This window comes from Neophocaena asiaeorientalis, unplaced genomic scaffold (assembly GCF_003031525.2).
Source record: "Neophocaena asiaeorientalis asiaeorientalis breed wild unplaced genomic scaffold, Neophocaena_asiaeorientalis_V1.1 scaffold606, whole genome shotgun sequence".
Lineage (NCBI taxonomy): Eukaryota > Metazoa > Chordata > Mammalia > Artiodactyla > Phocoenidae > Neophocaena > Neophocaena asiaeorientalis.
This window is the reverse complement of record NW_020173687.1, coordinates 610,611-626,750: the sequence shown is the minus strand read 5'-3', so window position 1 is coordinate 626,750 and position 16,140 is coordinate 610,611. Positions and strand designations below refer to the sequence as shown.

At 58.2% G+C, this 16,140-nt stretch overlaps 1 protein-coding gene across 4 annotated transcripts in view; it reads right to left on the bottom strand.

Annotated features, from left to right (window-relative positions):
* The window catches only part of KCNQ2 (potassium voltage-gated channel subfamily Q member 2), a 50,655-nt gene that overhangs the window by 17,979 nt on the left and 16,536 nt on the right, over window positions 1-16,140 (bottom strand). For 3 of the 4 annotated variants that reach the window (XM_024750325.1, XM_024750326.1, XM_024750328.1), the window contains exons 3-9: window positions 15,475-15,601; window positions 15,040-15,215; window positions 14,019-14,144; window positions 10,146-10,256; window positions 9,388-9,483; window positions 3,199-3,293; window positions 2,072-2,101 (exon numbers count right to left, since the gene is read on the bottom strand). In XM_024750325.1, the coding sequence (XP_024606093.1) occupies window positions 2,072-2,101; window positions 3,199-3,293; window positions 9,388-9,483; window positions 10,146-10,256; window positions 14,019-14,144; window positions 15,040-15,215; window positions 15,475-15,601 (761 nt within the window). The remainder of the gene's footprint in view (window positions 1-2,071; window positions 2,102-3,198; window positions 3,294-9,387; window positions 9,484-10,145; window positions 10,257-14,018; window positions 14,145-15,039; window positions 15,216-15,474; window positions 15,602-16,140) is intronic. The other variant, XM_024750327.1, reaches the window with a different exon arrangement.

Sequence of the window (16,140 nt, the reverse complement as noted above, 5' to 3'; positions counted from 1 at the left end):
CTGTGACACCCCACCTGCTCTGTGACACCCCCACCTGCGCTGTGACACCTCACCTGCTCTCTCACACCCCACCTGCTCTGTGACACCCCACCAGCTCTGTGACACCCCACCTGCTCTGTGACACCCCCCACCAACCCCCAAACCCAATCCTGAGCCTCCAGCCTCTTGAGCCTGGGGACCCCGTCCCTCCTGTGCACCTGTGTCCAAGCCGCCCTGGGCGCCCTCACCCGGTTCACAGCACCACCTCCCGCCACACACATGCCCTGGCTCCAGCCCTCACTCCCTCCTGTCCCCTCCCACGTCCCCGGTGTCCTCCTCTCCCTGGGCCTCCCTGGATGCCCAGCCTCCTCGTGTGATGTGTCTTTGTCCTTCCCCTGCTCACACTGCCCGCTGTCTCTGAAACAGGAGGATCTGTGACCCCCCTGCACCCTTGGCCCTGACCCGCCCCCGCCCACCTGCCAGTCTGGCTTTGCTTTGGTCCCTCCCAACCCCTCCTCTACCCAGCCACGCCCCCTAGTGCCCATCCGAGTGCCCCCTCCGCCGGGCCCACCCCAGTCACTGCCATCTCCAGGGCCAGCAGGGATGGCCCTGCCCCTCTGTTCCCTCCGCCGCCCAAGCCCGGCCAGGCCTGGAACCTGGGAACACTAGCCCTCTCTCTCCCCTCCCCACTCCCCCTCCAGGTCTCTCCTGTCCTCATAGGTCCAGACCTAGCAGGAGGCCTGCGTGGTCAGGTCGGCTCACACCATGGGTGCAGCAGAGCCCCAGGACTGGACACCGGGACAGAGCTGCTCTCCCCACACCCTTGGCCACCCACCACAGGGCCTGGAACACAGACCCTGGGCAGCTGGCCCCACTCGGCCGCCACGCACGCAGGTCCAGGGTAGGGGCACGCAGTTGGACGCCATGCCTTGGACACACAGAGGCAGAGGACAGAACACGGACGGGCAGGGCCGTGGACAGAGACGTGCAGCACCACACACGTGAGGGCCACGCACACACAGCCCCAGTCGTGGAGGACGAGGGTGCAGTGGGCGATGGGAGTGGGGGACACGTTGGGGGGCGTCCCCAGGAGCAAGCAGCGGCTAGTCTGGGGTCAGACACCTCTGGAGAACAAGGCCAGCCCCCAGGCCCGGGGTGGGGATGGGGTGCTTCCACAGACGTCAGGGGATGGGGGGCTTCTGGAGAAGATGGACCGAGGGGGCCACCGGGTCTGGGAGGAGCCTGTCGGGCTCTGAAGCAGGGTCCCCCCAACTGCCCGGCAGCCTGGAGCCCCAGGGGTCCAGGGCCAGCAGAAGGCGGGGGATATGCTGCTCCCACCACCACCCACTGCTGAGCAAAGCCCGTGGGGCCCGTGGCCAATGGTGAAAGGCAGGCACTGCTGGGGCGGAGATGCCAAGGGGTCAGGACCCTCCCGTCCCCGGAGCCTGGCCCTACACTGCCCAGCACGGCACTTTCTTCTCTCCTGGGAGCGGAGGGGTTAACTTCCTAACACGGTTCCCACGCAGGGCGCCACGGGAGGTGCAGCGAGGTGCAGCACGGTGCCACCACTCCGAGGGGAAACACAGGGCCTACAAAGGGACCTGGCCCCAGGCACAGGGGCCCTCGTGGAGCAGTGCAGCGCCCCCGTGTGGGCACGGGGCCCCAGACTGAAAGTGCAGCAGGAAGACAGCCGTGCGCGGCAGACACGGTCAGCGGGGCCACGCGGATGGACCGCAGACCCCTCCGCCCAGGGCCTCACGTCTCCCTCTTGGGGCGGGGAGCAGATGCAGAGAGGGAGACCCCAAGCCCAGAGCTGCCTTCCAGGACCGGGGGCTGCTGGCTGGGGTGCCCCCGAGCGGGGATGGCTGATGCCCCATCTCCACCACCTCTGCACTGGGAGTAAGTGGGGCCCGTGGGGCGGGACCCCAGCCACTGAGACAAGGCAGGAAGCAGACAAGAAACGGAGGACACCTGGACAGACAGATCCAGCACGAGAAAGCAGCTGGTGGGGAGGGCGGTCGGGGGGGGGGCCCCGGAACAGTCCCCAACAGAACAGAACCACACCACACGCTTTCCGCCCATGCAGTCCTACCTGGAGGCCCCGTAGGTTTGAGTTTGCGAGCTTTTTCAAGTGTTTTCACACACACACAAAGGGAAAGGAATGAAAGATTTTAAAAGAACGGGATAAGAAAAAGAAAATGAAAAAAAAAAATAGTCCAGGAAAGTGGGGGAAACAACAGAACAAAGAAAATTAGCACGAGGGTCAGTCCTGCCTCGGCCGGAGGGCTGAGAGCATAGTGCCTGCAGCAGTTCTGGGAAGCGGGTGGCACCAGGCCCCCACCACCCCGAAGCTGAGTGTCCCCAAAAGTACCAGGACGGTGCTGGAGGAGCGAGCGGGCAGATCCCGACAGAGGCGGGTGGCAGGTGGGGACCCGCAGGAGGACCCTGCCCCAGGGGGAGGGCTCCGTGGGTGGACACCCCCAGGGGCAGGTAAGGGGACTCCTCGGGTTGAGAGGCCCCAGGGCTCAGCGTCAGTCCTGAGGTGGGAGGGCGGGCTGGCAGGGCAGCGCCCAGCCCGGGGGCACCTGACCTGCATGGACGCTGGCCAGCCCTCGCCCTTCTCACCTCAGACCTTGTTCTAAGCCGGAGCCTGGCACAGACAAACCCCGGGGGGGCACAAGCCGTGCCTGGAAAGCCGCCTGCTGACCACGCGGGCCCCCAGGGAGGCCTCCCCGGCCCCCTCCTCTCCCCCTCAGGGCACCTGGGAGTGTCTGTGCTCTGCCCTGTCAGGACCTCGCTGTGGGGTCTGGGGTGCTCTCCTTCCTTGAGCAGAGACTCTTGCCCTCGCTGGGGGTCAGAGGGTCAAGGTTATCCTTTTGTTTCTAAACACGGGGCCCCCTGGAGGGGCTGCGGTCCCCAGAACCAGCTAGCATTTACCTCCGCAAGCTCTGGGGGGCTGTCGTCACAAGGTTTACACACTGTGCCCCTGACAGCAAGGACACTAAGCAGGGGGCGGAATGAAGGTGAGAAATAAAAGCCGCAAACTAGAAAACAGAACAAAATTAATCAAATAATCACACACGATTCCTTTTTGAAAAGTACATACATTTTAAAGAAAAAGAAACAAAAAATAATCAAAATGATGAACGACAACCAAAAAATGGGGTTTAAGAACAAAGGGGGCGCACACAGGCAGTGCTGGGGAGGTGGGGGAGGTACCTGTACATGGGGACGGTCACCGTGCGTTCATAGTACTGCCACGTGGAGTGCAGGTCCGTGCGTGACAGGTTGGTGGCGTAGAACCTCCAGGCGGACTGCGGGGAGGACAGGACGTCAGCTGGGCACTAAGGGGTCCCCCCGGCCTCTCCCGGGGCCTCGCCCCTGCGCCTCCCCGTGCACGGGGATCTGGACTGAGGCCCCGTGCTGCTCCCACCCCTTCAGGCCTTGGTAGCCTCTGCAGAATGGAGACGCGGCGGGGTGCGGGGCACAGGTCAAGCACCTGGCGAGTCTGCAGGGAGCTTCGGTTCTTTCCTTCCATCTGCCCTACCTGACGCTTGGAAGCCATCACCCGGCATCGTGGTCACCTTCCTTCCCTCCCCGGGGGACGGGGTGGAGGGCAGAGCCAGGGACAATCGTCCCCACTTTGAGGCCGAGCCCCTGCCAGGCGCGGGCCTGCCCTGTACAGCGACCTTGACCCGGCCTGGGCTTCCACTCCTCACTCTGTTTGTTAACTGGGGTAAAATACACATTGAATAAAATTCACCACTTTAAAGCCTGCAATTAACTGACGCTGAGCCCATTCCTGATGCTGTGCAACCGTCCCCTCCAGCCAACCCCACATTTTTACCACCTCAAAAACAAGCGCCCCCAACCCACCAGCGTGACTCCCCGCTCCCTCCTGCCCCCAGCCTGCCACCCCCAATCTGCATCAGTCCCTGTGGGTTTCCCTACTGCAGACACTTTGTAGCGATGGAATCGTAGCGCGTGGCCTCCTGTGTCTGGCCTCCTTCATTTAGCACATTCTCAAGGCCCATCCCTGCTGGAGCCTGCATCCGAGCCTCGTTCTTTTTAAGGCTGAACAATAGTCAGGCGTATGGATGGACCACATCTGTGTATCCTTTCACCCACCAAGGGACATCTGAGCTGTCTCCACCTTTCAGCTCCTGTGAATAGTGCTGCTACAAACACCTGTGTGAAGCTTTTTGGCTGAACATCTGTTTTCAATTCTGTTGGGTGTATACCTAGGAGTGGGATTCCTGAGTCGTGTGATATGTTTAACTTTTTGAGGAGCCACCAAACTTTTCTACAGTGGCTGCGCCATTTCACATCCCCCAGCAATGTACGAGGATTTCACACCCCCCAGCAATGTACGAGGATTTCACACCCCCAGCAATGTACGAGGATTTCACACCCCCAGCAATGTACCAGGATTTCACACCCCCAGCAATGTACGAGGATTTCACACCCCCAGCAATGTACGAGGATTCTGATTTCACCACATGCTCATTGACACTTGTTCTTTTAATTTTAGCCCCTCCTGGTGGATGTGAAGCGCTTTTGATTCGCATTTCGTTCATGAAGAATGATGTTGAACATTTTTTTTTTTTTTTTTTTTTTTTTTGCGGTACGCGGGCCTCTCACCGTTGTGGCCTCTCCCGTTGCAGAGCACAGGCTCCGGACGTGCAGGCTCAGCGGCCATGGCTCACGGGCCCAGCCGCTCCGCGGCATGTGGGATCCTCCCAGACCGGGGCACGAACCCGTGTCCCCTGCATTGGCAGGCGGACTCTCAACCCCTGCGCCACCAGGGAAGCCCCTGAACATCTTTTAATGTTCTTATTAGCCATCTGTGTACCTGCTTTGGGGAGATGTCTACTTAAATCCTCTGCCCATTTCTTAACTGGGTTGTGTGTCTGTTTGCTGCTGGGCTGTATGAGTCCTTCATATATCAGACCCGTATCAGATATATGATTTGCAAATATTTTCTCCCATTCTGTGGGTTGTCTTTTCACTCTCTAAAGAGACGCTATGAATGGTGTCCTCTAACGCATGGAGGTTTTTAATTTTGCTAAACTCTTATTTATTTTTTCTTTTATTGCTGTGCTTTTGGTGTCATATCTAAGAAACCAAAGTCATAGAGATTTACATCCATAATTTCAACTAAGAATTTTAGTTTTAGCTCTTACATTTAGGTTTTTAATCCATTTAGAGTTAATTTTGTATTGGTGTGAGGTAAGGGTCAAACTTCACTCCTTTAAAAATGGGTCTCCAGTATCCCAGAACCACCGTCAAAGAGACTGTCCTTTCCTCATTGGATAGATGTGGCACCCAACTATTGAGACTTGTTTTGGCCCAACCCATGGTCTATCCTGGGGAACGTTCCACGTGCACTTGAGAAGGATGTGTCCTCTGTGGTTGGTGACACATGTCTAATGACAGATGTCTGCAGGTCTAGCTGCGTCATGGTTTGTTCAAGTCCTCTGTCTCCTTAGGATCTTTTGTCTGGTTTTTCTACCCTTTTTTTTTCCTTATGTATTTATTTTCGGCTGCATTGGGTCTTCATTGCTGCCTGCGGGCTTTCTCTAGTTGCAGCGAACAGGAGCTACTCTTCATTGCGGTGGCTTCTCTTTGTTGTGGGGCACGGGCTCTAAGCGCATGGGCTTCAGTAGTTGTGGCACTCAGGCTCAGTAGCTGTGGCTCGTGGGCTCTAGAGCACAGGCTCAGTAGTTGTGATGCATGGGCTTAGTTGCTCCGTGGCATGTGGGATCTTCCCAGACCAGGGCTCAAACCCGTGTCCCCTGCCTTGGCAGGTGAATTCTTAACCACTGTGCCACCAGGGAAATACCTTTCTACCCATTTTGAAAGTGAGGTATTGAATTCTCCAGGTATTACTGTAGAAATGTCTATTTCATCCTTTAATTCTGTCAGTTTTTGCTTCATATATTTTTAGGACTCTGTTGTTAGTATATAAATGCTTATGATTGTTAATCATCTTTATAAATTGATTCTTATCAATACCTAACAGCCTTCTTTGTCTTGACTTGTCTATTTTGTCTGATACAAGTGTGGCCAACCCAGCTCTAGGTCACTGTTTACATGGAATATCTTTTTCCATTCTTTCACTTTCAGTGTATTGTCGTCTTTGGATCTAGTACAGTTGGATAGATTTTTATCCATTCCTCCAATCTCTACCTTTTAATTGGGGAGTTTAATCCATTTACATTTAAAGTAATTACTTATAAGGAAGGACTTGCTTCTGCTGATTTTTTGTTTCTCAATTCCTCCCTTATTGCCTTCTGCAGAGTTTCATTTTTTCCTAGTTATTATTGAGTCCCTTCTCTTTTCCTTTTCTGGTATTTTTTAGTTGTTTTCTTAAGGGCTACCCTGGGATTATGATTAATTCCATCTTAAATTTGTAACAATCTAGTTTGAATTAACACCAACTCAGCTTCAATAGTGAACAGAGACTCTGCTCTTGCGCGGTCCGCCCCCTTTATGTTGTAACTGTTACAAATTACACCCTCTACATTGTGTGCCCAGAAATACAGATTTATGATTATTGCTTTATGCCTTTGTCTTTTAACTCATATAAGGGAAAAAATGAGTTACAAATCAAAAATATAATACTACTCGCTTTCACATTTACCTGTGTAGTTAACTTTACCAGTGTCTGTGTGGCTTGAGTTACTGCCCAGGGTCCTTTCACTTCCGTCTGAAGAGCCCTCTCCAGCATTTCTTGTAGGGCAGGTCTATTAGCTACAAACTCCCTCAGCTTTTGTTTTTATGGGAATGCTGTTATTTCTCTTTTGAAGCATAATTTTGCCAGACCAGAATTCTGGGTCGACAGTTTTTCCTTTGCAGACTTTAAACACGTCATCCCAGTGGCCCCCATGGTTTCTGATGAGAAATCGGCAGTTACCCTCACTGAGGACCCTTGGGCACCAAGAGTCCTTTCTCTCCTGCTGCTTCCAAGACTCCCCCTGTCTGTGGGCTTCAACAGTTTGATCATAATGAGCCCTGGTGTGAATCTCTTTGACTTTATACTACTTGGATGTACAGATTCATGTCTTTCATCAAATCTGGGAAGTTTTCAGCCTTATTTTTTCAGGTGTTCTTTTTGCCCAACCCCTCTTCTCTTTCTGGGGCTCCCATTATGCAAATATTGGTACATTAGATGGTATCCCACAGGTCTCATGGGCTCTGCTCATTTTTCTTCACTTGTTCTCTTTCTGCTCCTCAGACTGAGTAACTTCATCTCACCTGTCTTCAAGTCTGCCGATTCTTCCTTCTGCCTGCTCAGATCTGCTGCTGAACCCTCTAGTGCTCCTCTGTCTGAGAAATTGGCTGTTAATCTTATTGAGAATCCCTTGAATATAATGTTTATTTTCTCTTATTGCTTCCAAGATTCTCTGCCTTTGTCTTTTGACAGTCTCATTATAATGTATCTTGGTATGGATTTCTCTGAATTTAACATACTTGGACTTTGTTGAGCTTCTTGGATGTGTAGAGTCATCAAATTTGGAAAGTTTGTGGTCATTATTCCTTTAAGTAATATCTCTGCCCCTTTCTCTCCCTCTTCTCCTTCTGGGACTCCCAAAATGCATATGTTGGTTGGCTTGATTGTACCCACAAATACCTTAGGCTCTGTTCACTTTTCTCTTTTTTTCTTTCTGATCCTTGGTATGGATAATTTTAACTGTCTTGTCTTTAAGTTCATGATTATTTCTTCTATCTGCTCAAATCTTCTGTTGAACCCTCTAGTGCATTTTTCATTTCAGTTATTGTACTCTTCAGCTCCAGAATTTCTATCTGTTTCCTTTGTATTATTTCTATCTCTATGGACAGTCTCTATTTGGTGAGACATCATTCTTCTGATTTCCTTTAGTTCATTTCCATGGATTCCTTTAGTCTTTTGTGCGTATTTAAACAGCTAATTGAAAGTCTCTGTCTAGTAAATCAAACATCAGGGCTTCTTCAGGGACAGTTTCTATTACTTTTTTTTTTCTTTTCCCTGTGACTGGATCACACTTTCTTGTTTCTTTGCATGCCTCACAATTTTTTGTTGAAAACTAGACATTCTGAGTATTGTAATGTGGTACCTCTGGAAGTCAGATTCCTCCCCATCCCCAGAGTTTGTTGCTGCTGCTTGTTGTTGATTGTAGTAATTTGTTAAGTGACTTTTCTAAGCTATTCCATAAACGCTGTATTCTTCGTTGTGTGTGGTCACTGAAGTGTGCTCCCTTAGCTCAGTGGTCAGATGGTGACTTGACAGACGTTCCCTTAAACCCAAAGAACCAAAGAGGAAGCAAATGCTCTCAGCCTCTGCACACCGGCCCTGTGTTGGGGCACTCCTCCAACATCTGAGAAGGTCACTTACAGCTCTGCCTTAGCCATCACTTCCTGCTTGCATGGAGTCTAAAGATCAGCCTGAAGTGAGCAATTAGTGTCTTCTCCCGTCACTTCTGAGCCTGCATCCAGCACTGGGCATGTGTGTGCCTCCTAGATCCCCCGGTGTATGGGGGTCCTTCCCAAGCCCTAATTCTTCCACGTCTCCTTCCCAAACCTCCGAGCTTCTCAGAGAGGAGGGGCAGAGGGTAGGTGCTGCGTGTTCAGGCCACGCTCCTTCCCTGTGCTACTCAAACCTCTGAACCACATGTAGTGCTGTGACTTTATTGTCAACAGTGGGTGGGACTGGGGGGCATTTTTGTTCTTCTTCACACCCTTTTGCATTTAAAAGAAGTAGCCATTTGAAGTTCTTATGGTGAAAGACACATGCATACATACATACACAAAAGTAGGCTGCACCCAGGGCAAGACCACATCTTTAAAAAAGAAATGCACTTGAGGGGCCAGGGCAGTGTCCAGCAAGCAGTAAAGACCAGTCAACTCCAAAGGTCCACTGGGTCCCCTGGGCTCTGGGAGGGGCTGCAGGAATGCTGGGCCCATCGGGCAGCCTGTGCTAGGGCCCACACTCTCAGGATGGCTCATGGAGCACTACTGGAGGCCGAGTGGCCACTGTGACCCCCAGTGATGGGGTGGGCATTGTGAGCTGGGGCAGCACAGACATTGCTCTGGCACCTACCTGCGTGGGGAATCTCTGAACCCTGATTCCACAAGTGCAGGATGGGTGTCAGTGCTGTGAAGGGACACCTCGGGGGCACCTGTGACAGCCTGGCCCAGGACCCAGGGCCCACAGAACGCTGGCCAGCACCCGCCTTGCTGCTGCCTGTGCTGTAGCTGCCAGACAGCTGAGGGCATCTAGGCCGGCTCTCAGCACAGACTCGAATTCCCCAACAGGGAGACAGACGCCAAGCAGGGCTCCACTCCAACACCGTGGGCCCAGGCCAGGGGTTCTGCCCATCTACATGGAGGTCCACGTGGCACTGCATGTGGGGGGCCACCTGGACTCACCTGGATCAGGCCTGCCGCAGGGTTTCGCCTCTTCTCAAAGTGCTTCTGACGATGCTGTTCTTGAACTTTCAGGGCAAAGCCAGACCCCAAAATGCCCTGCAAATCACTGGGGTCAGACGATGCCCCAGGGACCACAGCCCCACACAGTTCCTCAGGGTCAGACCATGTCCGGGGGACCGCACCCCTACCCCACCCTTGCCTGCACACTTCTGGCTCCACCTTCCTGCCTCCTCAGCCCCCAGTGCCAGGAAACAGGCTGGGGGGAAAGACTTGGATTTGGGGTAAAGGGAATTTCAGGCTTACAGGAGCCTGGCAGGGCCCACTCTGAACACATCTCGGCCCAGAGATTAATCCTCCTCCCCAATTTGTCCACACTGGAGTGAGTGGAGGGGTGTGGTCCGGGGTCCCAGAGAAGGGCCACCAGGAGAGCAGCATCGCCAGCCCCGCCCCCACAGCTGTGGGTAGAGGGTTAACAGGGCCCTTGCCTCTTCTGAAGGAGACCTGATGGAGCTGTGTCACCATACAGCACCGCTCCTGGTCACAAGGACCCGACTGGCCAATCCCACAAGGCTGGGAGGCGCTGATGGTGACCCACAGACACGGGTCAGAAGGTACAGCCTGGGGCGGCACATCCACCCCTGGGGGCTGTGGACCTGCTGGGAGCCCTGCCCCTGCCCCACATGGCCCCGAGGGCAGCTGTGGTCACCAGGGGAGCCCAGACCCCGTCCCCAGCAAAGGCAGGAAGGGGCAGGACTCACAGCAGGAAGAGCGAAGAAGGAGACGCCAATGAGGGTAAAGGTTGCCGCCAGGAGCCTCCCGTTCCAGGTCTGGGGGTACTTGTCCCCGTAGCCAATGGTTGTCAGGGTGATCTGCGGACAGCAGGCCCCGTCACTCAGCCAGGCTGGACGGTGGCCGCCTGGAGGCCCGCGACCCGAGCCAGACCCTCCTCCTGAGGCCTCAGGGCAGCTGGACAGAACCCCCGCCATGCCACCTTCCCAGGGCCCGAGAGGCCAGGGTCACTGTTGGCTGCCCTTCCCCCCTCAACGATCACATCCACTCTCCGAACCTCTGCTCCTTCCCTGTGGGCTGGGAGTGGGGGTCAGCCAGGGGCCAAGAGGCTAGGAGAGAGCCAGGGGCCTGAGAGGTGACAGTGCCGGGGGACCTTCCAGGGACGCGGAGAGGGTCGTGTGGGCCCTTCGGAGGGTGGCTTGCAAGCTGAGGCCAGGAGAGCGGGAGGGGCCGGGGGTGGGGCTGGAGGAGGCGACAGGAGGGGCAAGACTGGAGAAGGAAAAGGCCCCTCCCCAGGGTGTGGCAGGCAGGGCCACGTGTTTAGAATTGCTCTGCAGTGGGGAGCTGGCAAGGAGGAAGTGGGGCCCGGACGGGCCTTCCCAGGAGCCCAGATGAAGGGGCCATTTTCAGGTAGCTCCCACAAAACCTGCCAAAGTGGAGGCTCAGGCCTGGTGTGCAGGACCACCAAGGCCACACACACAGGCAGGTTCGGAGGCTCAGGACAGACCACGTGGCCGGCTGTGCTGGGAGGTGGGCCCAGGCGGGCCCTGAGAGGGGAGGTCTTAGCCAAACAGCGGGAGGGGCCGAGGTGCGAGCAGGAGAGGGGACTGGGCATCGGCGGCCCTGGCCAGGCAGCGGACAGGAGCAGAGCTTGCTCCTTGCGGGACTCGGACAGCAGGGTCAACTGGCCCCCGCGCCAGAGGCATGGACATCTCTCACCATCCACCCACCGTCCACCCCGGGAATCCATCCCCCGGACTCTGGGGTCACGCAGAGAGTCCACCCAAAGCCCATTGTGCAGTCTGAGGAAAGTCTGCAAAACGGGGCTGAATAATCATGGCTTCGCCAGCAGGGACTTCTGTGCCGGTCACCTGTGAAATCACAGCCAAGGCATTCGGGCCTGCATAGAAGGTTCTGGGAAGGCGCCAGCGAGCTGGGCGTAGGTAACAGGGAGCTGGGTGGAGCGAGAAGGACACTCGCTTCTCACCAGAAACCTCCCGGTGATTGGGCTCCTCTATTCGACTGCTTTCAACAGAAACTAAACACATTTTAAAGACGTAAAATACTTAAAATCACGAACCCCCCCAAAAAAAAAAACTTGGCAGTGCAAAAGGAAAGGCTGTGAAAGGACACAAGCCGAGGGTGAGGGCAGCGAACCGGGCAAGACAGAGGCCGATGCGGGCCTGACTCAGGGCCAGGAGGTGGGGAGAAACCCAAGGGCTCTCGGGGCTCAAGGAGAGGCCCCCAGACCTGGCGCTGATGTAGGCACAGGGCGTGCAGGGCAGGACGGCGAGTCTGTGCCAGGGCACCCGCACCCGCCCCAGGACTGCACACCCATGTCCTCTCCATGCCGGCGAACACTGGAGCAGCGAGAGGGGAGACGCTTCCCCTCCTGCCCACCCACCAGCAGCTGAGCCTGTACCCCCCACGCCTGGCCCTACTCTTGGGGACCCCAGAGCTGGTCAGAAAGCCTCCCACGGGGCAAAGACTTCCTAAAAATTCCGTTATCCCCAGACAGAGAGAAGAAGAAAGTGTATCCCTAAAACAAAGAGTCTCGAAAACGAGACCAAAATCACAGAGTCAGGTGGAAGACACCTCCCAGGATGTAGGCAAAGGGATGAGGAATCTAGACAGGACACATTCCATGGTCCAGCGGTCTCACCAGTGGCCTCGGAGCCCCGGGAAGAAGGGAAGGAGGAAGCTGGAACTTTTGAAGCCGCAAAGGGCACCAGCCTCCTGGAAGGAAGCCCCCCACTCCACAGGGCCCACGTTCCAGAAGAGCGTCAGGGAGGGAGGGGCCTGGCCGCCAGCGGGAGCGTGGAATTGGGGCACCTTCAGACACGCACGTCTCACAAAAACTTCTTCCCTCAGAAGATTGTGACCTCCAAACCGAGGGCAGACTGGGGGTGGTGCTGGCAGACTCGGCACTCGGGGGCCCAGCATTCGAGGGGGGCCCAGCCCTCAGGGGTCAGTGTTCACGGCCGGCGCTCGGGGGGCTGGCTTGAGCGCGCTGCAGTGGGGGGACTCCCCCGACGCCAGTGAGGCCCCTCCGAGGACCCCAGGCCCACAGAGCAGAAGAAAGGGGGGCTCGGGCAGGACGCTTTCCGAGAAGGACAGGGAGGCGGAGGGAGCTAATCGCACCCTAGCACAGAACAAAGTGAGCCTCTGAAGTCTAAAGTTCACAGGGGAGGGAACTCCCTGGAGGGTCAGTGGTTACAACTCAGCGCTCTCACTGCCGAGGGCCTGGGTTCAATCCCCGGTCGGAGGGCTAAGATCCCGAGAGCCGCGAGGCGCGGCCTAAAATAAAGTAAAACTAGAGCTCACAGAGGAAACCTGGGGGCACGTTCTCACTGTAAACTCAGGCACTATTTGGCGTGTTTAAGGCTTTGATTCAGTTCTTAAAGATGGGGAGGCCCCCCGGAGGGCCTGGGCAGGGCAGGCCGAGAGAGCAGCCAGGCCCGGGCTGTCCGCTCAGAGGCCGGACGCACAGCGGCTGTGGGCTCTGATGCGTGGCTCCCGGTGCCGGGCCTCAACTCCCCTCTCCTGCCGAGCCCCACCCTGGCCAGGCTCCCGCTTCCCACGTGGTCGCTAGAGGGACACAGACTCCGGGCCTCGTGGCAATTAACACTAGAACTACAAGTGAATTGCTTTCCGGCTTAAAGGCCGGGAGAAAGCAGGCATCCCTCTTGCCAGCGACTGGATTTGCAGCATCTGGCCCAGGTCACGTGGTCCTCGTTTTCGGAACTGGGTCTGGGGTCCCAGGAGACAATGGGCTCAAACCTCCCACGGGACCCTCCACCGACCCCCGGCCCAGTGCCCTTGGGCTGAGTGTCCAGTACCCCCAGGAAGAGCTCACAAAGGAGGGCACTCTGGCCCCCCTGCCTGGGGACGTCGTGGAAACGGGGAGGGGCCAGGCCGAGGTCCATTCAGCCCGCGGGGCCCAGCCTGGTCTCCAGAGGGCACACTCCGAGAACGCGGGGCATCGCCACTCAGCGCAGGAGGGCCCTGCAGAGGGTGGCCCGGGAAGGCTTTTCTCAGAAGAGGCCACTTGCACCCGGTGACAGGAGGGGGGCCCTCGAGGGGCTCAGGAGGTGTGTGGCCGTGAGCATGGGCTGAAAATCCACCAGCTCCGGACCCACCCTGGGCGGGGGCAGCCTGGGAGGTCGAGCTGGGAGAGCCAGGGTGTCCATTTCCCCCTTTTCAAACTCTCCTGCCCATCAACAGGACCGCAGGACCCCCCTCCGCCCATCACAGAGGTTACACAGGTGGTCAGTGAGGAAGGAGGGAAGGTGACTGGCCATGGCTAGGCACAGGCTCCCTGAGGCCAGGCCCCTCTCCACCCCACACAGACCGGCACATCCCCTGCCACCACCCCGCCTGGGCCGCCACATCCACGTGGCATCACCGTCAGTAGTGGCCAGCGAGAGGCCCCAGAGAGACGTCTCTGGCCCGGTCAGCCAGGGAGAGCTGTGCGTCTCCTGTCCAGGCCCAGGGGTCAGGGGCACACCCCGGAGTGGCGAGCAGGGGAGGGCAGACAATGCGCAGGAGGGACCCCGAGGAAGGCCACACCCAGTGAGCGTGTCCTCAGTGAAGGGCAACGGCCCCAGCGGCTGGGCACTCACCAGGCCCCACCAGAGCGCGTCCGCGTAGGTATCAAAGTGATCGTTCTCCCCCTTCTCCGCCAAGTACACCAGAAACGAGGCCAGGATGAGGCAGAGGAAGCCGATGTACCAGGCAGTGACCAGCTCCTGAAATAGGCACATCACAGCCGCTGGGCCAGCGTCCAGCCCGACTCTCCCCCGGGAGCACGAGGCCCCGCCTGCCGGGAGGTTTGCTGGGCGCTGCATCCCCTGGGCTTCAGCGGGTGGGCACCCCTCCCGAGAGCCGGCCGCAGAGCCCCAGCAGCCCCGATCCCGGGGCAGGCAGGAGGGGGAGCGCGCCAGCCCCGGGTGGTCCCACACCTGTGCACCTCACCCCTGGAGGACGGTGGGTAGGGACGGCTCAGCGCCGCATCCACCCAGGAAGGGAGTGTCCCCAGGCGGCCGTCAGCCCGTCAGGCTGGAGAATCTTGGGCTGCTGGGACCCTACCCCAGCTTGCCTGAGCCTGGGGGAGACACCCCGACTGAATGCCCTCCCTGGGGGTCCAGCACCCCAGCCCCCTGAGGGGCCACCACCCTCTCTGTCCTGCCAGCCAAACCCCAGCCTCTGGGCTCAGACAGGAAGGGTAGTGGGGAAGGGACTCTTGGGCCAATAAGCCCACCCACAAGAAGACAGCCTCTTGGCAGAGCCTGCCAGGGCGGGGTCTGGGCGGGCAGGGCCCCTGGCAACACAGGGACGGGATCTGGACGGGACATGGGGCTGCAGCCCCCTTGCGGGTCCCACGGCCAGTGGCCACAGCAAGCCTCAGCCTAAATGGGCAGGAGCCTGGGTGCTGGGGGGCAGGAGCCTGGGTGCCGGGGGGCAGGAGCCTGGGTGCCGGGGGGCAGGGGGGTGCTGATCCGGCACAGCCCCCCAACCAAGGAGCGAGCCGGCTCCGGGGCCCAGAGGGACCAGACCTGGCAGACAAGCTGGAGAGAGGAGGAAGACGGTCAAGTCATGGGAAGACGCCCGGAAGAAACGAGGGGCTAGGTCCTGCCTGCTCACCTTGCTGTGCGCGTAGACCACGGAGCCCAGCAGCTTCCAGGTGCCGCCGCGCCGGTCCATACGGATCATGCGCAGGATCTGCAGGAAGCGCAGGCTGCGCAGCGCCGACGTGGCGAAGACGTTGCCCTGGGAGCCGGCGGCCAGCACGGCGATGGACGCGATGAGCACCATGACGTCTGCGGGGACAGCGGAGGAGCTTGGGCCGGCCCCCTGCCGCGCAAGGGCAGCCCCCCACCGGGGCCCCGGGAGGACGGACAGACGGAAGCACACAAAGTGCTGGCGTGGGCCTGGCTCCACTGTCCGCCCAGCCAGGCCCTGCCCTGGGCACGGCCGCCCGACACCATGGGCTCTGACGCCAAGAGGGCAGGGGACGAGAAACTTCCAGAAGGAGCCGATCCTGCAGCCCTGCCTGCCCCCACCTGCAGCGGGCCTCACCGATCACACAGAAGGGCTTCCGCGCAAACTTGAGCCGCCCTCTCCAGCCGCGGTACCGGCAGCAGCAGCCCGCAGCCCAGATCCGCACGAAGTACTCCACGCCGAACACCACGATGGTCACGATCTCCTGCAGGGGAAGCCACAGCTGAACCACTGCCGGCTCAGCTGGCGGGGGGTGGGGAGAGTGCTGTGCAGCTGGTGTGCGGGTGGGGACCCCGTCCTGTGCAGCTGGTGGGAGTGGGGACCCCGTCCTGTGCAGCTGGTGGGAGTGGGGACCCCGTCCTGTGCAGCTGGTGTGCGGGTGGGGACCCAGAGGGCAGGGTCTCAGGTAACTGCCAAGGGGGCGGGGCTCCCATGCCCAGGGGCGGGGCTCCCATGCCCGGGGCAGCCCCAGGACACAGCGCAGGGCAGGCAGGGGTGGAGGGCTCCCCAGAGGTGCGTCAGCTTCCCTGGGGCCCCATACAACCTCCATCACCAACAGCAACACAGAAATTACCTGTGGTTGCCATGGCGCCTGCCCCACAGATCACGGGGTTGCTGTGAGCTTCCCAACCCCCAGCCCACGCCCACATCTGCCAGGGAACACCCCACACTATGGGGTGGAGGGGGCCCCCGGGGCCCTCAGGCTCTAGTGAGAACAGAAGGCGGGAAAGGGGGTGGGGACGG